General features: G+C 47.0%; 1 protein-coding gene across 2 annotated transcripts in view; it reads right to left on the reverse strand.

Annotated features, from left to right (window-relative positions):
* Positions 1–23,776, reverse strand: part of PDE9A (phosphodiesterase 9A) — a 41,492-nt gene extending 17,716 nt beyond the window's left edge. The window contains exons 1-6 of one of the 2 annotated variants that reach the window (XM_065741645.1): positions 23,598–23,776; positions 13,699–13,769; positions 11,185–11,262; positions 10,051–10,094; positions 3,629–3,683; positions 2,845–2,915 (exon numbers count right to left, since the gene is read on the reverse strand). In XM_065741645.1, coding sequence (XP_065597717.1) covers positions 2,845–2,915; positions 3,629–3,683; positions 10,051–10,094; positions 11,185–11,262; positions 13,699–13,769; positions 23,598–23,666 — 388 coding nt within the window. In that variant the 5' untranslated portion in view covers positions 23,667–23,776. Of the gene's footprint in view, positions 1–2,844; positions 2,916–3,628; positions 3,684–4,470; positions 4,764–10,050; positions 10,095–11,184; positions 11,263–13,698; positions 13,770–23,597 lie in introns of those variants that run through there. The other variant, XM_065741646.1, reaches the window with a different exon arrangement.
* Between the last annotated feature and the right edge of the window lie 1,459 nt (positions 23,777–25,235).

Below are 25,235 nucleotides of genomic sequence, written 5' to 3' on the forward strand. Positions count from 1 at the left end.
CAAGGAACCCCACAGGCATTCTCAGCTGCCAGCTTTAGATAATAGCACGAGCCTTTTAATTCGCAGACTGGCCTCAGCACCTCAGCTTTCCCGCAACTGTGAGCAGCAGCCAGCTTCTTCATTTCTCTGCTGTAGAGCAGGAATCAAAGGAAATCCTGAGCAAAACCCCTCCTGCGATGGGATGATAAATGCAGCTCAGCAAACGCGTCCCAGTGGGATTAGAATTCCCATTAAGATTAAAAGTTTTAATTTGAAAGGTCATGCAGGGCACTGAGAGGCTCCGAGAGGCACCGCTGGGTGCAGAGAGACCAAAGTGAAACTGCAGGAGAGAGAGAAATGTCGAAAAGTTTTGGCTGTAACCATTGATTTCATTTTTATGGGTATTGAAGATCCGTCGCTTGCTTTTGCTAATCAATGTTGTAATCAAAGGCTATTTCTGCATGTGACACAGAAAATTCTATACCCCTCTCTATGCAATTAGAAAAGCCATGAGGAGAAAAGTTTGATTGCCGGATTGTGCTGCAGCACTTCAGGCCATGCAGCTGGGAGAGCCCCGTGCAAAGAGAGGGTGAGAATATCCTCCCTTCCCTCTTGTGAGCTACCAGCATGCTCAAGGATGGAACATGGCACCATCTGTGAGGGCTGTGGCATTCACCTGCCATCATTTCACAGCTCCTTTGTTTAGAATCATAGAATTGTAGAATCACACTGATCTGGAGGGGAGCATCCAAGTGATCAAAAGCTGCCTTGGAAGGGCACAGCTCTGCACATAAGAAGATAACATCTTTGTGCTGGTAGTAACTGCAAAGGCTGTTTTGGGATGAAGAACTAGGAAAGGGGAAAAAAAGAATTTTGAACCAGGCAAAAAATTTTGTTTATCAGGAGAGGGAAGGGAAAGGGGTTTGGTTTGGCTGCCTCATCCCTGGAGGTGCTCTAGTCCAGGTTGGATGGGACCCTGGCAGCCTGAGCTGGTAGGGAGAAGCCCTGCACATGGCAGGGGTTGGGGTGGGTGGGTTTTGAGGTCCCTTCCAACCCCAACAATTCTGTGATTCTCTGATTCAATGATACTGTGATTTATGCTTGACTATAGAGATACTACCTGCTTCCAAATCCTATTTCCAGATGAACACATTATTTTTGTCTAGAGCTGTTGGAAGCAATTTCTTTGGGCAATCTCAATGAGAGAACAGAAGCCATATGCTTACCATGGGAAGAGTGAGAACAGAGCAGCGTTACAGCCCTACAGGACAGGGGGTGGGTGGCTGCAGGGGGAAGTGGTATATGGTGCAAAATGGCAGCCCTGAGTATTTTTCCTATTGAGCCTCTTTTACTTGCTTCCAAATCCTCTCCGGGGGAATGGGGAATTTACATAATTATTTTCATAAGGTAGATGTGAGGTGCTGAGAAAGGTCTTGCCAGCTCCAGAGCAAGTAGAACCATGGTGTCAAGTATTACCAGTGCCTTCCTTGCATGGAGAACTTTTCTATGGACAACTCACAGGCTTTAGATTGGGTCCAAAAAAATCCCTTAAAAGGTCCCTGAAACACATCCCTGTGATGCAGTCTCTGGACAGGAGGCTGTGAGTGGGCTCTGTGAGGTGATGGTGCTGTTATGAACACTCGTTCCTGCACACACATCCCACTGGGAGTGTGTGTCCTAGAGATCACATATGAGCATGGAGGGAAGGGGATCTCCAAAGGAGGCAAAACAAAAGCACGATTCTTTTCCCAGTTTGGCTGCAGATGATAAATGGCCTTGCCACATGCACTGATGAAGGGCCCATTATATTATCCTGCATTAAGGAATACCTTCTGAAAAGACCCTGTGCTGTCTAAAGAAATCCTTGGGCTGCATACAGCCCCGCAGCAGGGCTCTCAAAGCAGGCTCTGGGATCCCTGCTTGGGTTGGGAGCTCTCTTTCCTCTCAGCTCTGCCTTTTAGGCTCATAGCTGGGAGCTGTAGGTTTGGCTCCGTGGCAGTTTGGAGGCTGCATACTGAGCAGCTGGGTGCCCTTACAGCCTGGGGATGACAGAGGTGACCTCGGGAGGGCTCCCCTGTGGCTGTCCCTGGAAAAGGACATTTTTCTCCCTGCTTTGCTGACGAAGTCTTCTCTTTCACTGAGCAGATGTGGGGGTCAAGGTAGATTCTGGTTGGGAGAAATTTCAAGAAAACAACTCTTTCTGTGAATCACAAATTTTGTTGTTGGTTTGGTGGTTTATTTTTTAGCTTAGTTTTTGGGTTTTTTCTTGCTTTTTCTAGCCAGCCCAGTGAGAAAGTGCATTCTGCAGCTGTGGAAGCAGGGAAGTTTAAATGCTGCATCTCAATGAGGATGTGGTCTTTGGCAGCTGAAACTGTGCCATGTGACAGTGCCTTATCCACCCCCCCTCTCCACCCTGCCTTTCTTGGGCCCATTCTACACTGGCAGACTGAAGAATGGAAGTGGGATGCTACCTGGAAATAAAAGGAGCTCTTCGGCCAGATGAACTTTACTTTGTTGTTGCACAGCAACTAAAAACAATCGTGTCACTGTCAGTACACTCAACAAGCTGGGTGAGCAGGAAGCGATACGGTGTGCCTGCTGCACATGGCCCTAGGGATGGACAGGACCCCAGGGGCATGCTGCAACGAGAAGTAGCCCCGTGGGGATCAGGGTCTGCTCCACTGTGCATGGAAAATAGCCCAGCCCCATTCCCAGCAGAAAAAAAAGCAAAAGGAGGAGGGTGACATAGAATTATCATAAATAATGGAGTGGCGGGGGGGGGCCAGAACTGAGGATGAGGAGGGCAGGGTTGCAGGAGGGGTGCCCCGGGATGGGACGGCATGATGGCAGCAAAGGGACACTCACGTTCCACCTTTTTCTCCAGCATTGCCAAGTGATTAGCTACTTCCGTTTTCAGTTCATTGATTTTAAAAACCCTGGAAAGAAAACCCCCATGCGTTAATGTCATACAGCATCCACCCTAACTGCCAACTTCTGGAACCCTCCATGCTTCTCAGAGGGTCCATCAGACTGCTGGGGACTGCCATAAGTAAAAGGAGATTTTCCATGGCAATGGTTCTGGGATTGCACTGTGGCCCTACACACCTCTCTGGGCAGTGACTCTCTGTTGTGTCCCCCCTGGAGCCAAGGCAAACCCATACTGCTTCCTAACAGCAATGTCCTGGGGCTGAGCTGCCCTCTGAGTGATGCTGGAGGTTTGCTGGGATGTGGTGGGTTTGTTCTGCCCTGTGGAAATCGACTGGTGCAAAATTAGCAGCTCTATGGATGTTCAGAAGTTCGCACTGAGGAGAGTGCTTTGTGTGTTAAAGGGACAAAATGGAACACATCTGATGGTTTCTGTGTTCTGCATAGAAATATTTGTTTCGTTTCCCACGAATGCAGAAGCACAGTAAGAGCATTTATATTTAATATGTGATCTCTTTTTTAGATCAAAGAGAAGCTAGGGCTGCTCCTGGTTGAAGATACTGCACTGCTCTCAGCAGGAGGGGTGTGTGCATGGGGCCTGAATGTGGCGTGGGAGTGGGACTGGAGAGAGACCTTAAACACCCCTCTGCATCCTGGCAGCAATTCACTTCTGGCTGATAGAAGAAACAGAATTTTAAATAAATGACGACAGTCAGCATCCTACCTTGAGAACTGCTCAGCAATCTGTCCCAATAAATTCTGGAACAATTCTTCTTTCTCTAAAGAAAGAAACAACAACAACAAACAGAAGGGAGATGTGAGGAAAAAAAAAAAAAAAGATTGCATGGGAAAGAGAAACAGCATCTCTGCCAAGGGGCACTGACAGTGAATCAAAAAGGCACTCTGGTCCTTTGAGACATGTCCGCACTGGGGCAGGAAGGCTGGGCTGTGCCCCCACCTTTCCCCCACTGCCTGCAGCTTGCAGGAAAACTCTGCCAGGAGTGTGCTGGGAGGCACACGGTGTGAAGGCAGTGAGAGATCCGTTGGGTATCTCTCAGCCAGGACACTGGGCTCCAGAGCTCTGGGAGCAGAGGCGTGCTGCTTTGTATGCATGCTGCAAGTCGGTGAGCACCCTCTGCCTTGAAATACCCCAGTGGCATTTCCTGAGCTACTTCTGCACCAGCACAAAATGAATCAGACAGAAATGCAGCTCAGCACTCATGGCGTTCCCCTAGATAACAGCTCCTGTACTTGTTGAAAAAGGTTTGCAACCCCTCAGACCTGATGCCAGAAATAATCCTCGGGAGTATTTCTGCACAAAGCTCTCTGCCTGCTTCCCTAGGTCCCAAAGTGGAACAAGCACTCAGCGAATGGAGGGCTTCCAGCAAACCTCCTCATTCCTGCTGCAGCCCAACTCCCTGCAGAGCAGCCGGCTGCAAGATGACATCCGTTCCCATCACAAACACCCATTTCCCAGTTTCCTCACCCCTAAAAGAAACCAAGTCCAGCCCTGAAGGTCTGACCGAGCAAGCACTGCGCCCTAACTAAGAGGCAAGGAAAGCTTACCGTGCACCAGGACAATGTGTGAGTCCGGTGGCGAGATTTAGCAGGGCCACCCGCTTCCTCCCCGGCACCGCTCTGAGCTCTGACAGCGTGCGGGAAGCTGGCAAGTCCCCGATAACACCGCTCCAGTAAGAGAGCAGCCAGGCTGCCTCTCGCTCCCTCCCCTTGTCAAAACTCACTGGGAGTACTGGGACGCTCTCATCCCAGGAACAGTCAGCTGCAATCTGATGTTTATGGATGTAATAAAAGACTTTCAAAACGAAGATGTATGTTTTTATAACCCTAGGGTGCAGTACAGATATATGACTAAGAGTGGCAGTTTGTCTCATCTTAAAGGGACAATGAGCCATTTCTCTGCCCCCTTCCTGTCGGAGGGGCGGACCTCCGGTAAATCCCAGTTCAGAAGAAAATGAGACATTTAGTCGTGTGTGTTCCCTCTACCGTGGAACAGAAAGGATAAGCGTCCCTTTGCTCATAGAACTGTAGAAACACTAAGTTTGGAAAAGACCACTAAGATCGCCTCAGTCCAATCACTCCATTAGTGTCTGCCTGCTCTTCCTCACCCTTTAAGGCAGGAGTGACACCCCAGGTGCCCACACTACCTATGTGCCTCAGTTGCTTTACTTTTTACCCCAATATCCCCTTGAGAAAGGGGTAATCCCACCTTTGGGTTGCAGCTCCTGCAGGCAGCAGCAAAAAGCTGACAGCAAGGGTTACAAACTCAGGTGCCCTGCAAATCTGGGCTTTTTTCCCCAGCTCACAGGGCCAGCATGCTGGGGTGCATCCATCCTGCCCAGTGGGGCACAGGCTGATCCATCTCTTTTCTGCCATGGCCAAGTGATGTTGCAAGAATGTGGGTGCTTGCCCTGCTCCTCATACTCATGTGCGCTGTGCCCATGGTGGGGCACCCACCTGTGCTTCCCTCTCTGAGGTTTGTTTGGCTCTGGGCAGTCAGAGGGATTTAGGAAACACATAGGCAGGCATGCAGAAGCCTTGGGAGGAGGTGTGCATAAAGTCAGCATCCATGTTTTGCACCATATTGAGTGCCAGACTCACTTGGCAGCTTGCAATAGTTTGGGCTGCATGTGTAAGCCCTGGCAGGTGAGTCATCCCAAGGGAATTGCCCCACAGCAGGCAGCAATGGGGGCAGCAGAGGGGCAGCGGGGATTTTTCTAATGTGGTCTCTGCCTCTTCTCGCTCACCTGACCTATGGGCATGCACATGCTTCTGAAAGAAAACAAGAATATGGAGATTTAGAAATGAAGGGGAGCTTCTGTTGTTTTATCAGCAGCAAATAGGTACCTGCACAGGACCCTGTGAATTGAGTTGCCCAGGAAACCCATGTGCTGAAGTGGCCTCCAGCCCCATCAAGACAGGAGCGAGAGCATTGCTCTCTCTGGGAATTGTTGGAAACCGGGGCTGCTCATATTGGAGACCCCACAAGAAAAAAAACATAACTTGTGGTGTGTGGAGAATGGGGACCACACTCAGCACACGTCATGTGCTTTTGGATGATATCACTGGTGAGATCTTCATGGGCTCACTCAGCTAACCTGGGCACGGTTGGAAATCCCCAGCCCATGATTCCTCCCATGCAGGACCACCATGGTTCAGGATCTCTGCTGAGCTCAACAGCTTCTTCCTCTATGCTGTCAGAATCCTTGTAGTTTTCAGTTTTCCTTCTCAAGAGCAAGCTGCCAGGACTTGTTCCCTTAACTGTCATCTTCACAATATTGCAGAGTGCCTGAGCACCAATTACAACCTCAGTGCAGCCACCAGTTTGTGAGCTGTGAGCCCATTTCACCTTGAGCACGCAGACCAGAGCCCCTCTGCTGCTGAGAGGGGTGAGATGCTGTAAGGAGGAGCTCTGCAGGCCAGGTGAACACAGTGACTGCCTGGGAACCCAAGCACCTCAAAGAGGGGGACAAGAGCAGAGGATAGCAGGTGGTAGATGCAGCAACTTCACAAACAACTGGTTGTGAGACCACATCTGCATCCAGCAGATGCTGGAGTAATAATCTCTTTAATTCCAACCATCTCCCCTGGCTATGGCCAGGAAATGAAGAACAGTATTTTAGTAGGACTCTGGTGGATATCTCCTCCACTGGATGGAAGCCACTGCTTGTGTTCTTGTCTGGAAGGATCACCTTTTCCAGTTCCACCTTTTACAGCCTTTGATCTGCTGAAGCATGGACCGCTCTCATGCAGCTGCTTGGGAGACTGCTGGAAAGAGGCACAGGAGCTCCCACACTCTGGAAACGGTGACCCCCTTTGCCTTTGGGGGGGAGTCATCTGGGAGGCAGAATCACACAGGCAGAGCCATTTCAGAAGCAATGGCCAAAACAGCGCTGTTGTTTTTTTTTTTTCTCTTTTAATGAAGAAAAATTTCCCACTCTGATCATTCTTCCTACTCTCAGCAAAACGTGAGGAATGCTTAAGATTAATGACAACCCATGTGAAAGAGAAACTGACACCAAGGAACACTCGTTCCATCAGACACAGTTCAGCTTTCTGCCTCTTTCCATCGCAGACTCTGTTTTATGCTTTGGCAAGATACCACCAGAACTTTTCTTGCCCTTTTCAGTTTGAACCTTTGGAAATCCTTATTTTACAAAACAGTAGAAGGGAGAGGAGACCTTGTCAACACAGTGAGCTGTATTCAGAATAAAGCAGAACCATGGGCTGTCAGCTGGGCTGAAGAATGAGGGCCTTGGGAAACTGTGAAAAGTCTTGTATGGTCTTATAAAAATATACAGCTAGCATCACATTGGGGGGAGGGGGGAAGTAGAAAAATAGATATTTTCTAGAAAGTCCTTTGTCCAGCTTTCCTACTGGTACACCACAGGAGAATTCCCTGGTGCTGCCCCAACAGCATTTGCCTTTCTCTATCTCAGGCAGATAAATGTCCTCCAACCGAGATCTCTCCTTCTCTGATCTGATCATGCATGCATGCAGCGTGTTGCTGCTCCTGCTGAGTTCGTTAGGATCAGGAAATAGTTCAGCAGACAGCTTCCTTCCCCTTAGTGGTCACGTGTGTCCCCTGGCTTTCACTGTTGACCTGGGACCTGTTTATGACTTACAACAAATCTCACCGTGATAAAGTTCTTCCTTGTTTTCCAGCTGCTCTCTGCTCTCCTTTGCTCTCTGCATGCACAAGGAGCTCGCTGTGGCCTCTCTGCATCTCCCTGGGCATTCTCCTACGTTGCCTTGCTGTGCCCTCTCCTGCAGACATTTCTGCCACAAGGAACATGGGTGCATCTTACAGTGGGTGTATTTTCCTACCCTTCCCCTTTCAGAAAGACAGGGCTCACAGACATAATGTTTTCTCACAAAAGCCTAAGCGAGAATCATAGAATCATTTGAGAAGGGAGAAGGAAAGGACCCTTAAAGGCCATCTGGTTCAACTGCCCTGCAATGACCAGGGACACCTGCAGCTCCATCGGGCTGCTCAGAACCCCATCCAGCCTCTCTGGGCAAACCGTGCCTCACCACACTTAAAATAAAAAGCTTCTCATATCTATACTCATATTTATATCCACCTTAAATCTCTCCTCTTTCAGTTTGAAAAAATTTCCACTCATCCTACCTGAAGGGTAAATACCCCAGAAGAATAGTACCTACACAAAATAATGAAGGTGGACAGTATATTTTTATATGATTTATCCAGACGGTATAAAGACAACCAGTAAATAAGGAAAGGCTCACCCAGAACTCTACATGGGAGGGATCTCCAACAAGAGATCCTTCCCCAGTGGTGGTCAGCCCTTAAATGGGGTCTGGGAGAGGTGGAGCCAGACTGCACCCCTTCCGGTCACACAGTGCATTGCCTTCACCTGTGCTCCTGCGGCTGACTCAGTGCTCACCTCAGCTGATCCAGCAGTGGTTCAAGCCCTGATTCAGCAGTCCACATACACTGCCACAACAAACCCTGCTAAAAAAGTCTGTCCCCTTCTTTCACACAGCCCCCCTTTGGATACAGAAAGGATACTCTCAGCTCTCCCCAGAGCATTTTCTTCTCCAGGCTGATCAGCCCCAGCTCTCTCAACCTGAACTTGTAGGGGAGCTGTTCCACCTCTTGGATCACTTTGTGGCCCTCCTCTGAACATGCTCCAAGAGGTCCATGTCTCTCTTGTACTGGGGACTCCCCATCTGGACACAGTACTCCAGGTGAGGTCTCACCAGCACCGAGCAATGGGACAGGATCACTTTCCTTGCCCTGCTGTTCACACTTCTTTGGATGTGTCCCAGGATATAGTTGGCCTTCTGCACTGTGAGTGCACATTGCTGGTTCAACTTGCCATAGGCCAGAAAACCTTAGGTCATTTTTGCCAAGGTTGTGCTCTATCCTTTTGTCCTCAGCTTGTACTGATACTGGGTGCTGCCATGACCCAGGTGTAAGACCTAGCATTTGTATTTGTTGAACCTCATGAGTTTCACCTGGGCCCACAGCTGAAGCCTGTCTGGTCTCTTTCTGGATGGTATCCTGTCCCTCAGACATGCTGACTGCACAGCACATCTTGGTGTCATCCACAAATGAGGGTGCACTCAGTTTCCCTATTGGTGTAATTGATGAAGATGTTAAAGAGCATCAGTTTCAGTACTGATCTCTTAGGGACACCACTCATTACTGATCTCCCTCTGGATATTGAGAAGAGGTGGGACCTAAAACTAGCAGGGAAACAGCCAATCTGCTTTGCTCCTGCCTCAAGAGCTCCTGCCTCACTCCTGCTCTTCCTCCATTCCCAAGATTATTTTAATTTCTTGTCTCCACCTCTTCTACCTTTCCATTTGACTCCTCTAGATTGTCTCCCACTGATCTACCCTTCCCTCCCCAGCATACACCCTACAATCCTGCTCCTGGCTGCTGGTGAGCCAGTGATAGGAGATACTGCAGTAACACAGATGGAAGCTGCCATGAGCTCAATGCTGTGCAGGAATTGCCCCAAGCAAACGCTGTGCTCCAGTGCCTGAGAGCTTCTGGTTTGATCCTGACAGTGACGTGCAAAGAAAAGTGACAGAAGAACCACTTCAGTCCTGCCTATGATGGAAAACACCCCTGTACACCAGGGAATGTACTCCAAATGTCATCTTTTATCCTAACCTCTTTTAATCGTGTCAGGTGTTTTTAAATATTTATTATACTCCAGGCTACCATGCCCACAACAGAAATTCTGCTCCCTTCTCAGCCATTTGGAAATAACATGGAGTTCAACCATGATGCTCAGCTTTCAGCGGAGGTTTGCTGAGAGATGAACAAAGCACTACACGACAGGATTGCAGATGTGGTTGGCGATGCCTTAGCTGAACTTCTGCTCCAGGAGGGGATTTCCCTGAGACATCAGTGGTGCTGAGTTGGGTCCAAGCTAAGTGCTTCAGAAGTCCCCTGGACCTCAATCATTCTACTTCATCTTTAAGGACTTTAAAGAGTGGGAACAAGTATTTTACCTTTCCTCCAGAATGCTTTTTTTTCTGCCATAGCTACAACCATGATGGTCATATTCCTTGCGTCACAGCCACGTAATTTCCACATGGAAGTGATTGCAACCACAGTTTTAGCAAATTCAATTCAAAAGAATTGTTTACCTGAAAGCTGCCCAGTGGCAACAGGTATCACTCTGTATGGAGACCTGGAAGAGTTGGAGAGGGTTGGTGTTAGCATTGCTGAGATTGCAGCTTGCATTTCACATATGCATTCTCTGAGAAGTATCACAGAACAACAGAACCATAAATATCCTGAGCTGGAAGGTGCCCACAAGGATCACTGAGTCCAGCTCTGGGCTCCACACAGCATCACCCAGAATCAGACAATGTTTCTGAGAGCACTGTCCAAATGCTTCCTGAACTCCAGCACTGTGGGCTGTGCCCCCTGCCCTGTGCATCCTGTGCCATGCCCACGGCGCTGTGGTGCAGCACTGTCCCTAACCCCCAGCCGCCCCTCCCCTGACACAGCTCCATGCCGTTCCCTCGGGCCCTGTCGCTGTCACACAGAGCAGAGCTCAGCGCTGCCCCTCCGCTCCCTGGGAGAGCTGCAGCCGCCATCAGGCCTCCCCTCAGCTCCTCTGCTCTGCGCTCAGCACACCCAGGGACCTCAGCTGCTCCTCACACCCCTTGCCCTCAGGCATCTTTGCAGCCCTCTTTTGGACACTCTCTAATAGTTTTATGTCCTTATATTGAGATGCCCAGAACATGGCATCATTGTTCTTGATGACAGTGACAAGTAATGATGAAATATACAATGAAATAAGTAAAAGCAAATGTGGTAACTGCAAGCAGTCAGGGTGAAAATAAAAGTGCAAAGTTGAACAAATAACAGGAAGCCAAGGAGAAAAAGAAAAAGGGATCTGAAGAAAGGAAGGGCTGATGCCAGCATGGAAGAGGCCTAACTTCATCAAAGACTGCGCTTTCACTTGGAGCTGAAGTCACTGTTGGTCCTAACAGAGCAACAAAGGTGCTGGGAGCCTTGACAGTATGTGGAGTGGAATGGGAATAGACGTTCAACATCAATACTTAAAAGTGCAATTTTTTCCAACTATATTTTCTATTTCAATCTTCAAAACTAGCTGGCATCAGCATTTCAAGTTAGCATGCAGCTCTCTCTATCAGCTCCCCCTGGAGAGCTGCTTGCCTCACGGTGCATACAAGAGGCATCTGCAGCCCAACACCCACTTTCCCTTGGGCATCACCCCCCTCTGAAAAGCAGGTTACCACAGGACTTACCTCTCTGAGTTCGCAGGCATCGTTGGATCAATGGACACCATGCAATTATCTGCCGTTAAGAGGGAGATGGTTGTGTTCCTGAAAAGTATGTTCCAGAGATCTTTATTTGAGTGAGAAACACTGACTGAGATCCTGTGCTTCTGTGGCCAGTTTTCCCTATGCAACACTCCTGTCGCTGCCCCACACACACTCTAACTTGTCACAGGAAAGGTCAGAGTAGGTTTGATGTTTCACGCATTTAATTTACCAGAGATGGAAACACATGGTCATCTTTGACCTCAGAGAAAACTTTGCTCCCTGCTAACTTGTTCATGCTGTTAACTCATCAACTAATAGTTTCTGCTGAAGAAGCTCTGTTTTGTGATACATCAACTAGGTATCTACATATTGACTCACACTACACAAATTACTGCCAGTATTTAAATTATCTGGTTACTCCTATAACAAAACAAACAAAACAGATGTCTTGCTGAATATGGAGCCTTTATTTTCATCCTGTGCTAGGTGTGATCTCATAGGCTCACATATAAGCCTTGGATGTTTCCTTTGGCTCCAGGAACCTGATTACAACAAACAATTAAAAGTTTTTACAATAAGGGTAGTGAGGCACTGGCACAAGTTGTCCAGAGTAGTTGCCCCGTCCCTGGAGACATTCAATGTCAGGCTGGATGGAGCTCTGAGCAACCTGGTCTAGACATAGGTGTCCCTGTTCATTGCAGGGGGGTTGGGCTGGATGGTCTTTAAGGGTCTCTTGCAACTCAAATGATTTTCTGATTCTTTGAACAATTGTGGAAGACTGTGAAAGCCCTCTGCTGAAAATAGAAGGCCAGAGATGCTGGGAACACTCTACTCATTAATGACTCTGACTGCTAAACAATATTTCCTGATTGATAGAGTGGAAGTACTTGATGTCACAGGCAAAGGAGAGTTATTAAGGTCTCTGATGTCAAATGGGAGGAAATAACAAGGATAAAAAGCAAATAGCAGTGACTATGTCCTGCAGCCTATGCAAATTCCAAGTAAGTACAGACTCAGAATAGACTATGGACAATTTTGTCTTTCAGTCTCAAGCTGGAATCATGCAACATACCCATGATTAAAGGATTGAGTTCCTTCTTTCCTGGTTTTTTTTTTGTTTTTTTTTTTTTGCTATGATCAACCTGTATGTACAGAGGTAAATGGTATGGCTTATTGAGTGCGGCTGCACATCTGTCCAGCACTGCTCGAGAGGAGATTCCCCCTGGTAAGGGTGGGGTTGTGACACGGCTGGCAGACCACCATCCCTTAATTCTGTAAAATGGTTCTGAGGGCATGTTTTTTTACTATCTCATATCTGAGATTAGAATCACAGAATCACAGAGTAATTTGAGTTGGGAGGGACCCTTAAAGGCCATCTGGTCCAACTCCCCTGCAATGAACATGGGCTCCTACAGCTACATCAGGTTGCTCAGAGCTCTGCCCAGCCTATCCATGAAAATCTCCAGGGATGGTGCGCCCCATTCAGCACCACTCTGGACAACAGTGTCAGCATATCAACACCCTCACTGTAGAAGAATTTTCCATTATAACCAACCTAGGTTTCCTTTCTTTTAGTTTGAAACCATTTCCCCTTGTCCTGTCACAACAGATTCTCCTAAAGAGTCTGTCCCCTTCTTTCATACAGCCCCCCTTTAGATACTGAAAGGCTGTACTCAGGTCAGCTCGGAGCCATCTCTTCTCCACGCTGAACAGCCTCAGGTCTCTTAGCCTGTCAGTAGTCTGTAGTGTATCTAAATAACACTTCCCCTGTGAGGACAGGCTGAGAGTGCTGAGGCTCTTCAGCCTGGAGATGAGAAGGGTCCAGAGGGACATTATAGTAGCCTCCCAGTGCCTGAAAGGGGCCTACGGGAAAGCTGGGGAGGGACTTTTTTACAAAGGCAGGTAGTAAGATGACAAAGGGAAATGGCTTTAAACTGGAAGAGATATTAGGAAGAAATTCTTTACTGTGACGGTGGTGAGACACTGGCACAGGTTGCCTAGTGATGCTGTGGATGCCCCCTCCCTGGAAGCACTCAAGGCCAGGCTGGATGCAGCTGTGAGCAACCTGGCCTAGAGGGAGGTGTCCCTGCCTATAGCAGGGGGTTGGAACTAGATGGTCCTTTCCAACACAAACAGTTTTCTATGATTTAGTGGCAGTGTTTCTCATTAGCTTCAAGTTCTTTACTTAAAAATCATGTTTTAAAAGTATGATGATGTTTCAGTCTCTGGGGGGAAAAATGTAGCGAGTACAACTGGTAGGTGCGCAGAGCCTGCATATGCTCTTGGCTAGACTTGTGTGCTGGCTGTAATTTCTGTAGGGTACATGGCTAAACACTTGATAGGGCTTTGTGCAATTCTCCAGCTGGGTTCTCTGCACAGCCCCAACTTCTTCCAGCAGTCTGGAATGAGAAGCTGGGAAAGCAGGTAACCAGATCATTTAGGGCCCTAGGAGTAGCAAAGCAATAGTGAAATGCACGTCGTAAATGAGAGTCTTACCTTGGTAACCCCGTTGCAATGCAGAAGAGGTCCATAATATCCCTGGAGTTGCAGTATTTACTGAAGATCACCTTCCAAACCGAACAGCAGAAGGAGGAAAAAAAAAAAAAAGACAGAGGAGAAAAAGGACAATTAGTTCCCAGTGAGAGATGAAGTCTATTCAGGCTTGAACTGGGACAATTTTAAGGCTTAATACTATAATTCCAATTATCTGATCTGACTCGTGAGCTGGAATATTTCTCCTCTCCTGCTTTAATACCTGTGCTTCATTTTGATAAAGGAAGAAAGCTCAGGAGACCTAATTGTGATGCTCTGAAGTAGAGCAGTAATGTATGACGACTGATGGCAGAAGGTATCTCACAATGCAGCTGAGCTGCAGGATGGCAACAAACACAGATTTAATTAAGCAACACCCTGGATTTTGAAAGTGACCTTGTTTCTTCTGAACATATATCTTCCAGATATAGGGAGCTGCTTGGGTAGTACAAAAGTGCACCATCTTTTTGATTACTTCACCTTAAGTTTGCTGTAAGCAGAAGAGAGCGTTTCCCCCCTGACTGTGCCCAGTTTCCCACAATCTATCATTCTGCACTGTTCCTGCTGCAAGGTCAGAGCTCAGACCTTGAAAGGCCAGCAGTGGGACTGAGACCACAGCATTCACTTGGCACTCAGTGACATGATCCCACACTCCTGGTAGCAAGGATATGTCGCGTGACGTCTGACCCAGACCTCTGCTGCCCACAAAAGTGAAGCCACAGAGGGAGAAGGTGTGATGATGTGGCAGGAAGAAGGGTGGGCATCTATTGATTGCCTTGGAAAATGGCAACTCCAGGAGTTTTGGAGGCAGCAGTGGGCCCTGGAGAGGCTGCACTACAGGAGGTGTGCTCCAGGGAGCATGCTCCCTGACACTTTCCTCTGCCAAGCACACCTCCAGCTGTTGTTCCAGCATGAGCTTTTCTGGCTTCTTGTCACATCCACCACCCAGTTCACTTTACCCTGACTCACACATCCAGCTCCGTGCCCACCAATAACCTCATAAGGGTCTAGGCTGAGATCAATATGAGCATGACTTTTGAAGCTGAAGGTTTAAGTAAACCTGTCTTACCATCTTTCCTCCTGAAATAGTGGAAGAATCAGGACAACAGTGCAATGTCTGGCCACCCTGACTCAGTCCTGTTGTGCATGAGATGTGATTCAACAAACCCTTGTTCTGATGCTGGAGCCATACTTCAGGTCTCACTTTGCACTGGTGGTTAAAAGTCCTCTTATTTTTCAGCCAGGCATCATTAACTGGATGACATCTATCTCCTCAACAGATAGCTATGACTGTTACAGAAACACACACTCACCTTCCCTGTTTCCTGACCCAGATGAAGGTACAGTAGGTAATTTATTTACATAGTAAATCCCAAGGCATTTGATTGCTGGGGTAGTTAGTGTTTTTTAGTGAGGAACTGGGTGGGATTAATGCCTGGGTGTGTTCTAAAAGGTTGTTCTTCCAACTGTTTCTGTGATTGACCCTTGTTTTTTAAAATATAGTAGCAAACAAAGCAATAAAACAGAGCTAATCAGGGTGAGATAGTATGGAATCCTGCTCGGAGCAGAATGCAGCATCCCATTGGAGTGTTAGCTGCTAAAACTGGCTGACAGAGTGCTGGGAAACTGCTCCTTTACCAACAACTGGTATCTGCAGAAGTGAAGCAGATGATGTTAATTATGTCTGAACACAGGGTAAGGCTTGTGATGTGGTGGGAGGGCTATTTCAGGTATTGAGGTTTCTTTTTCTGGAAATCAATTATTGACTGGGGCAGAGGAAAAGGTTAAAAATACATATTAAAGGTAAGAAAGGTGACCTGACTCACAGAAAGCAGCAGGAGCTTTCAGTGCACTGAGGAGGAGCGTTAATGCCTCCCTTTACTCCATGCGGTAGTGAAAGAGTGGGAAGAAAAACAAGGACTGTAGATATTATTTTCTAGATTATGAGCTATCCTCATACGTGCTATATATCTTTCCATACTTGACATTTCATTTTAAGTTTACTAAAAGTGGATTTGTGAATCACCCACTGTACTTAGATACTCATCTTAGGGTGTATGTGGTTGTTTCCAGCTGTTCCTTTTTTCCCCTCCTAATCACAGAGTATACGCTACTAAAGTTCTCTGCTTTTGCAACCTGCTGAGCTTTCCTGACCAACTTCCTCCTCTTAAAACAAAGCAGACAGCCTCAAACATTTCCCAGAACTGTGCAATTGTTCCTGTTATTGCCTGCATGTTTATGTTCCCAATAAAGCTGGTGTCAGTTGTGTGTGTCTGTGGAATACAACTGGAATGTATTTTGGGCAGTGCTGTGTACTATTGATGGCTCCACCACAGTATAGGAATCCTATTTGCCTCAAGTCCATTACCGTAGCAGGGCCATTAGCACCATGAAGCCAGTACAGTGACTTCTGGCTTGTGGCCACATTTCAGCAAGCTGGGACATGTGTTTTTCCCCATGGCTAGAGAAGGTTGTTGTCCTGCAGCTTTGAGAACAGTCAGACCTCTTGGCCCTGGGTGGAGAAGTGGGCATCTTCTTCAGACCTCTGAAGGTAGCATATGCCCTGGTATAGCTGTTGCTATTTGGTCTGTGTCTCCACGGTGATACTTCACTGGCACTGGTTGTGGTTTGGACCCAGGTTCACAGTGTTGAGGGACTTCACCACCCTTTTTGGAGTGGAAATAAGTTGATGAAGCATGCAGTAACTGTAAAGTGGGACAGCGTGGCTCAAGAGTGATGCCTTCTTTGAGGCTGAAACTGGGAGCTGCTGTCTGTCCTGGAGAAAGCTCTGCACTTTTTGGAAACTCTTCCTCTGACAGGTCATTCTCTCTTCATCCATAGTATCCACCTTTGACAGGGGATAAGAATTTTAAAACGAGAGATTAGGACCGCGGGTATCTGTCTGGCTTTCTCACTCAGAAAACTAGTTTAATATTAAGGGTCATGATGAAGATATAACTAAGGGACCCCAGTGTTCACTATGTGACATACCAGTTTACAACTAATCGCATTACATTTTGCTATGAGATAGGATGGGTAAAAACATGGCCTACAAATCCAATTTCTGCTCTATATTTGATCCTGAGAACAGTTAATCCTCTGTGTACACTGCAAACCCTGTCCAGAGTGTTATCCTGTTCTCATCTGTTGTTAGTAATTGAGTTTTCCAAGTATTTAACTAGCTTTTTTTTTTTTTTTAACCCTACTAAAACTCCTCAGTGGATAATGCAGGAACATTTTCAAAGGCAGTCTATTCCCAGTGTGTAATCTCACTTCCTTTTGCTTGCTGTATTCAGGACTTCTAGCACTAGCTGGTGTTTTTTTCATTTCACCCAATGAGTGATATTCAGAGGCAGGATTGAAAGACTGGAGTTAAAGCAATATGAAATTATAATCTTTGACTAATGAGACTGAAGGATATGGGTAAGAGAAGAGTGTGGTAAGACTCAGTTATGTATCCCACACGGACCATGGAAATCATTGCCGCTTCTGTTACAGCAGCTCTCATGGAGGATTTCTACACAAGATAGAGGACTGATGTGAATCTTTTCATTGTGATTTTCCCCTTCTCTCCAGCAGTATTTGTTGTCCGTATAAAAATGAAACAGGATCCAGAGCTCTTGGATAACACTCTGCAGAAATCGTTGATAGAAACTAATTTCTCAGACTTGTAAGCAAATAGGTCTTCCTCAAAAAGTAGTGATAAGGCTTTATCAGGCACAGGTCCTGATATTCAGCAGAAGCCTTGCTTAACACCCTGCATCTAAACATCTCTCAGGCTTCTTTAAATTCAGATACAAGTATTATAACATGAGCCCAGCTATCTCAAGGATATCCGTGTATTCTTATTTTTCTTGCAATAATTAACAGCAGATATTTGTGAAATTTCTCTTTTTTTTTTTTCTGAGCTTCAAATGTTAGACAGTATTAAAAATAGTTTGCCAGCTTTGCCATCTGTTAGATGCTGTAAGGAGCTTCACTAAGAGAGGAACAAAAAATAAGTGTGTGTGTGCATAGGCCTGTATGGGAAAGAAAGAGCAAAGGCCCTTGGCCAAGAATCCAAACAAGAATAAAAACTCCCCCTGAACTCTCCAGACTCTGTCTGTGTTAGACACTGAGGAATGTGGCAAACATTTTACTTTCACTGTCCAGAGCTCATCATAGAACTGTAGAATTTTTTTGTGTGTAGGAAAGGACCTTTAAAGCCATCTGGTCCTACTCCCCTGCAATGAACAGATGAACACCTATAACTAGCCCCAGGTTGCTCAGAGCAAGATGACCTAGAATGTCTCAAGGTAAGGCTGCTCCACAGCCCCTCTGGTTTGCTCTTAACTTTGAGCTGTGCAGTGGCTGGACAGCATTCATTTCACCATGGTACCTAAGTGAAAAGTACAATGAGATTCTTATGATGAAACTAAGTGTCTACAGGCGAGATGTCTCATCTATGTTGCCTGGCTAGATGCTGAATCTAATGAATATTGTCAGTGGAGGAAGAAGACCACATACTTCCAAAGGGAAAATCAGCCCACGTGTCTCCAAAATCCAGAATTAATCATCCTCTGGAGATACCACCCTCCTCCCCAGTGACTGTGGGGGAACTCACATGACTAGCTTGGAGTAGTCACCACTGACTTCTAGATGACTATGGCTTAGATTTATGTAGGGTGATTCCTATTGGTTTTCTGCTTATATACATTGCCCTGAAATGAGAAATAGGACTCAGGCAGAACTGAGGCATGTGGCTATGGGGTAAGTTATGGTTCCCATCCTTTATAACACTCCTGAACAGAACACTATGGGAAAGGAGGTCTTTCTCTTTTTAGGAAAGAGATTTTTTCTTTTTAGGAAATTGTTCATGATGCAATGGTGAGATGCAATCTTGGAAGTTCATTGAGAGGGACAGCATGGCAGAGGTGGGCTCTGTCACTACAAGGAAGGATCTCATGAATTTTTAGAATTGCTGGGGTACGTATAGAAAGGAAGTTGCATCAAAGATAACTTTTTGCAATCTGTTGACTATACTAAGAGACATATTGCTAATATTCAGTCCTTCAGTACTAATGACAGAATGCAACCAGGAACTAGCAAGGCTGATTTTGAAAGGCTGATCTGAAAGTTTCTTAGTTTCTACAACAGACGTAGAAATATTTCAGCCTTTGACAAGTAACTGAAATGTTCATGCTTTAGATTCTATTAACACAAAAAGGGCACACAGTCGCTCCTAATAGAGTACTAAGTGCAATTAACCCTGTAGCACTCTAATGCATTAGGCTCAAAATATTTTGTAAACTGGGTAGTAAGGATGCTTTGGCACCAAACGTCCTCACTAACTGTGAGTGAAGCTAGGCTTCTTGCTTCAAAATTATTCACAAAAATAATGATGTCTGACATTCCGGCATGGTTAATAATATGAGGCTTTTAGACGTGACATTAGTCATTACATCAAGGAAAAGCAGCGAGAGGTGAAAGGCCAGTTGGTAGCTGTAGAGGTAAATGGGAAAGGTGCTAGAAAAAAAATGGTTTCTTCCTGTTTGCACTACCCTGAGCATGTGAGGAACGTATATTTCTATGGTTTGCTTCTCCAAAACCTTAGGTATCACTAGCAGAAGGTTGTTAACCTTATATGTAAGCATGGACTGCAATAAGTACCGCTATCTGGGGAGGACAGAGAAGAGAGGAAAGGAGAGAGAAAACTGACTCCAGCATAACATTTGATGTTATTTTTCAAAAGCCTGTTTTGGAGCCATTTTTACTCTTTCAAATGTTTACATACTCCTCACATGTTGTAAGGTGCTGGAGTCTGAGAGATGATGCTGTTCATTTTTGCTCCTCTACAAGAACTTTCAGAAGCTGCCTTGGGCTCACAGGGGCCAGCTTCAGATGCACAGCCAACATTGGTCAAGACTGCTGGCCAGGCTCTGGCTGCACTACCTCACACCCTCCATTGCCCACTGTATGGGAACTGCTGAATCAGGGCCTGAAGCACTGCTGGATCAGCTGAGGTGAGCACTGAGTCAGCCGCAGGAGCAAAGGTGAAGGCAATGCACTGTGTGACCGGAAGGGGTGCAGTCTGGCTCCACCTCTCCCAGACCCCATTTCAGGGCTGACCACCACTGGGGAAGGATCTCTTGTTGGAGATCCCTCCCTTGTGGAGTCCTGGGCAAGCCTTGACCTTCATTGATAGGTATGCCTTTCCTTATTTACTGGTTGTCTTTATACTGTCTAGATAAGCCATACAAAATATACCATCCACTTTCATTATTTAGTGTGGGCACTATTCATTTGGGCTATGTACCTTATACCTACAGAGACCTTCCAGTCATAGGAAAATGGCCTCAGTCCTACAAATACATATTTATCTCTCACTAAAGAGGCTACAAAGGGTTTTGGCACTGGAGGAACCTGTGAGTGAGTTGATTCTTGTGCCAAGAGAATCACAGGGACTGTCATGCAACAATTAAGGATACAAAGAGATTTAATGGCCTTGAACTGATCATCAAGCTACTATTTTTCTGCTGCATTTTGTTTTTAATCTGAATTCAGTTTGGTGTGTTAAAAATAGCGTAGCAAGCTTTGGAAAAATCTGTTGGGTTTGCTGGAGTCTAGGCATTTATACCACAGTGGCTGTTGCTCTAATTAAAAAAAAAAAAAAGCTCACATGACAGAAACTATTCCCATGTGCTGATATTTCAAGGCAACAACCGCAACACTGAAACACAATCTACACTTTATGCTGCTCTTCATGCTCCTCAGGCCAAGAGGAGCAGGAGCTGCAGATATCTGAGTGTCCTGCTCAACAGGTTTGCTTGGTAGACACAGAGGAAAAGTATATTTTTTCTGAGGAGGAGAGAACTAATTACTCTGCTTGGCATCCAGAATGACTCAGAAAGCCAGTAAAATGGCTCCAAAATTCTTCCCTCCCTTTTTGAAGGGGAAGAAATGCCACTGAGTGATTTTCTCAACTCTTTGACGAAGTTGGCAGTCCTCATTTTTCCAGTTCATTCAGGCTCTGTACCCATTTGACTTTCCATTCTCCTTTCAAATATGATGTTGATTAAGACACTGGAAACAGATATCCTCTCAAGCATTTTCTCAGAGCAACTCCTCACAACCAAACAAGCAAAGCCACCACCCTCTGACATTTGGAAATGAGCCACAAAGCCACCCACCTGGGAATGTGGTCATAGACTGGCTCTGCTCTCTCATCCCTTTAATCTCAAAGCTCAAAAGCAAGTAATCTCCAGTAGTTTCCACATGGAAAAGGAAAATTATATACATACATATATAGATTTGTATAGGTGTGATTTCCATGCTAATGGACTTTTAATTTGAAACAGTCCATGGGATTTTTTTTTAAAAGCGGTCAAAGGGTTAATGATATTATGAAGGAGAATAAAGCTGTAGAGTTACAGTTGGTGGCTTACTCAAGTTTTTCAGGCTTCTCAGCTGATAGGTTGGAGGTTGGCTGCTTGACCTCCTCTGGTGGCACTCCAGGATTGAGGAAAAATTGCTGTCTGCCAAAGAGCTGCGAGGTCTCCTTATCTTCTGTGAAACACGAGCACTATTCCTTACTCTGTTGTCTTCTCCTTCAGCTGGACCAGGCCTGTCTGTGCATGAGTGGGACATGGATGTGTTTCTTTGGTGCATGAAGCCTTGGATGTGCACAGAGGGATGTGTGACCAGGTAAGTGGCTTGGGAGCTTCTGTATATCTCTGGGAGAGAACATCCTTTAGAAGTATATAAATCCTGTGGTGCTGATTCCCCCAGGTGTGCATACACATTGCATAGGCACTGGTAAGGCACTGATAAATTACACTGAAACCCCATTTTTCATTCAGGTCTGAGAACAAATGACCTCTTTGAAGCTGCTCTGTGCAAGGCATTGGCTCTGTGCGCAGCTGTAGCACTGCAAGGCCTTTGATCTCCCTTCTCCAGCAGCTTGACAGCTCTGTTCCCTCCACTGCTCTACCTTTACCACAGGGTCTGTTCCCTATCCCTTGGCCAGGACATAGCTGCCACTAGCCCAAAGCCTTCTCCTGATGGATGCAGAAGCCACCCCTTGTGTTGTGAGCCCTGGCACTGATATTCCTGCCCTGTTTGTCCTATGGATTGCATCTGTTCAATGCCACCAAGCTTTCCTCCAGCTCTGACCATTGCAGCAAAGCACTAGACCACATCTCTTTGCCTTCCCCACTGTACCTCTCTGGGCCTGATGACACACAAACCGATGTAGCAAGTGCTGAGCTGAGCTACAGAGCATTTCCCACTGCTCATCAGCAACGTGCAGGCTCGGAGGGGTGGTGGCCACAATCTGAGCCTGAGGCATCTCTTCCTTTTCTCCTTTGCAGATGGCAAGCAATGACTTATAAAGTCAGCAGTGTGACCTGAGGTCACATGGTGTGTTGGAAACACAAAGTTCACCCTTAGTAATGGCTGCAGCACTGCTGTGGTATGGTCAGTGCTCTGCCAGAGCCAGCAAGCCAGCTGCAAGTTGGAGCTGAGCCCTTTCAAACTCAGCAAGTGCTGCTCTAATGAAGCTCATACCTCATTACCGGGGCTTAGCATTGATTTAATGAGTTCCCTTTAGAAGTCTCCAGTACCGCATTCCTCGGAAGATTAAGGGCTGCTTTTTGTCCTAGATGTTGTTACCGAGAAGGCATGAGGAACAGCGCTATGCCCTGCTTACCGCGGGGTGAACCCCATTTAAGCGGTGTGTTTACAGCAGGAATCCTTCCAAACACTGCACAGATGGAATTTCACATCTCACAAAAGAAACAGATAACGCTTATCAGGCCAAGAAAAAAAAAAAAAAAACAACAAAACTTAAAGCTGTCTGGGTTTGCATTTGCTTGCCCATGAGCTTTGGCCTCTCCTGTGTTTTCAGTGACAAAAGTACTCCCCAGCGAATGGCTCTGAGAAATGCTTTTGTTTATAAACTCACCCCTGTAGAGATGAGAGCCAATGTGATTGACTGACGCCTCTGGAAGTGCTCCATGCGCTCTCAAAGCACCAGAGCCCTCTTTCCGATGGTGGCACCATACAGTGAGGCTGCGGGGGTCTCCCGGGCAGTGACAGAGGACAGCAGGGGCTGTTAGCTCTGCCTTTGCCTGGATGCATTGATACAGGAGAGAGAAGGGACCAGGAAGGGCATCTTTGCTGTTTCTTTTTAAAGGGGCAACAAACGGCAGAGATGTGTGGAAGGAACTCCTAGCAGGAGCACCAGGGATGGGGGCTGGAATTCTGCAAGTCAGAGCTGAGTTGCTCGTGAGCCTCTTGCTGGCTTTTGCTTTGTTGCATGAAAGGCACTCGCTCTGTGGCCAAGGAAGTGTCGACACAAAGAAGGAAAAGAGGACGGACTTACCGGAATGCCAAAGCATTTTTCTGTCTAAAAGCCGTGAGCTCTCTCCTTCATCCAGAACACACTTCCCCCACAGCTTCCCCTGTGCCCTGACCCTCGGCTGAGCCAGGTGGGGAACGGCAGCTCAAGACCGTATTAACATCTATCAGTACTGACGAACGCCTTCGCAAGTGCAGCGGGGGCCCCGTACCTGCCCGCCCTGTAACTTCTCCCTAGGAAAACGCACCCCCCCCGGCTAGGCGATCCCACACAACTCCGTGCCCTCCTAGCATCTCTGTGCAGGCAAAACTTCGCAAACTATCGGGAGGCTGCTCTCGGAGAGGGGTCTTGCTCCTCTGCCAAGACCCTGCCAGCCGCACCGGGTGCTCACGAGCTGCTGGCTGCCCCTTCCCCTTTAATATCCGGACCCTTTCCCCCTCCCTTCCGACAGAGGCTGAATGCATCACACGTCCGACTCGCCGCTGCGTCCGGAGACGCCGCTCTGCAAAAAAACAGCGAAAAGTACCTTTTGAATTCTTCCATCAATATCCAAATAAATACACTTGGGCCGGTAAGTTGAGGAGGCAGACCCCATCTTGCTACAGTTGTGCTTTTACCGGGCTTCCCACTAGAGCAGAAAACGACGCTTATCCCGCCAGGCTGAGCCACCGCTGCCTGGCAGCTCGGTGTCCCCGCTCCGCTGTGTCCCACGGCACTCTCATTCTGGGAAGGTCCCTCCTCTAACGTGCACGCGTTGATGTGTGCCCGTCTCCCCGACACCTCCTTCCCGTGGTGCTCCCCTCCGCATCCAGCTGCTGTGGGCAGGAGGGGACACGGCTGCAGATGCGTCCATTCCCATGGCAACAGCCCTTTTTGGCACACGCCAAGCTGAATGGCACTTATTGATGGGGGAGACCTCCTCCATCATCAGCGTGGCTAGAGGTGTCATTCGCGTGTTAAACAGGACCGTAATTGCTAATTAATGCCGACACTATCGCTGAGCTTGGTGCAGGCTGCAGGCAGGATGGAAGTACCCTTAGCAGCACGCTGGGGCTGCCTCCACCAAAACCCTGCTGTTTGATTTCCACACCCCTCCTGTCACTATTAGATGGAAAGGCAAAGCTGTGGCCATACGGCTGTGAGTTCCAAAAGCACGAAGAAAACACAAGCTTGTTCTCTTTCGTGAAGGATTGTGTTAGCAAAGGGAGTGCAAAGCATCCTGGGAAGCACATCCAAGGGGTAGCCAAAAAACCAGTGGCACATGATGGGCAACCCTCTGAGAGGACACCAGGTGTCAGCCGCTGGGTGTACACACCACTGCTGTGCCTACTCCTGGCAGAAGAAAGATCATAAGTAATTCCATCATCCATCCCATCTCACTATCCCCTATTTTTTTCTGTTTTGCTTCTCTTGGGATATTTTCTTGCCACCATGAGTAAGGGCTGCTAATGACTGAGCTGCTGGTCATAGCAGTACGAGCTCCTCCGTCATGTCCATGGCAGAAGCTGCCTCCTTCAGTTCACATTCTTCTCTTTTCCATATGCCTATGGAAAGTGTAGGACTTTTTGGGTGTGGAAATTTTTACTTGCTTCTTTGCATGTTTCTTTTATATGCTGTTGGGTTTCCACTGGACCAGATCGGAAAATGACTGTACTTGATGCTAATTACAGAGTGACTGATGGTTAATACTGAGACCTTTATATAATCTGTCTATCTGGACCTCGAAATCTTGTATTTGAACCTTCACCGTGCAGCAGTTCAGTTCCTCATCCCGTTCTCAGCTCCAGCTCCATTTCTTGGTCATCTCAGCAGCCACGATCATGCACATGTCCCACGTTCCTCAGCAAAGCCCCATAGACATGGGCTGATAGACAGCTTCAGCATCTTCTGACGTGGCTGATCTGGAGTCCAGGGTGCGAGATACAAAGCCTCATGGGCCAGAGATACAGCTTTGTTCACTGTGGGTGCAGCCTTGCTCTTTAATACAACAGTGGTGGCCACCACAATGATATGCTCTTTATTATGTTTACAATGATCATTAAAATTCTGATACCAGTGGTTCTTGCTTTTACAGTTATGGAATAGAATAACAGAATCATTTGGGTTGGAAGGGACTCCACCTGCTCCGACTCCCCTGCAGTGAACAGGGACATCTACAGTTTCA

The sequence above is a fragment of the Cyrtonyx montezumae genome, unplaced genomic scaffold, assembly GCF_038088225.1.
Source record: "Cyrtonyx montezumae isolate F1298 unplaced genomic scaffold, pur_monq_1.0 scaffold_3, whole genome shotgun sequence".
Lineage (NCBI taxonomy): Eukaryota > Metazoa > Chordata > Aves > Galliformes > Odontophoridae > Cyrtonyx > Cyrtonyx montezumae.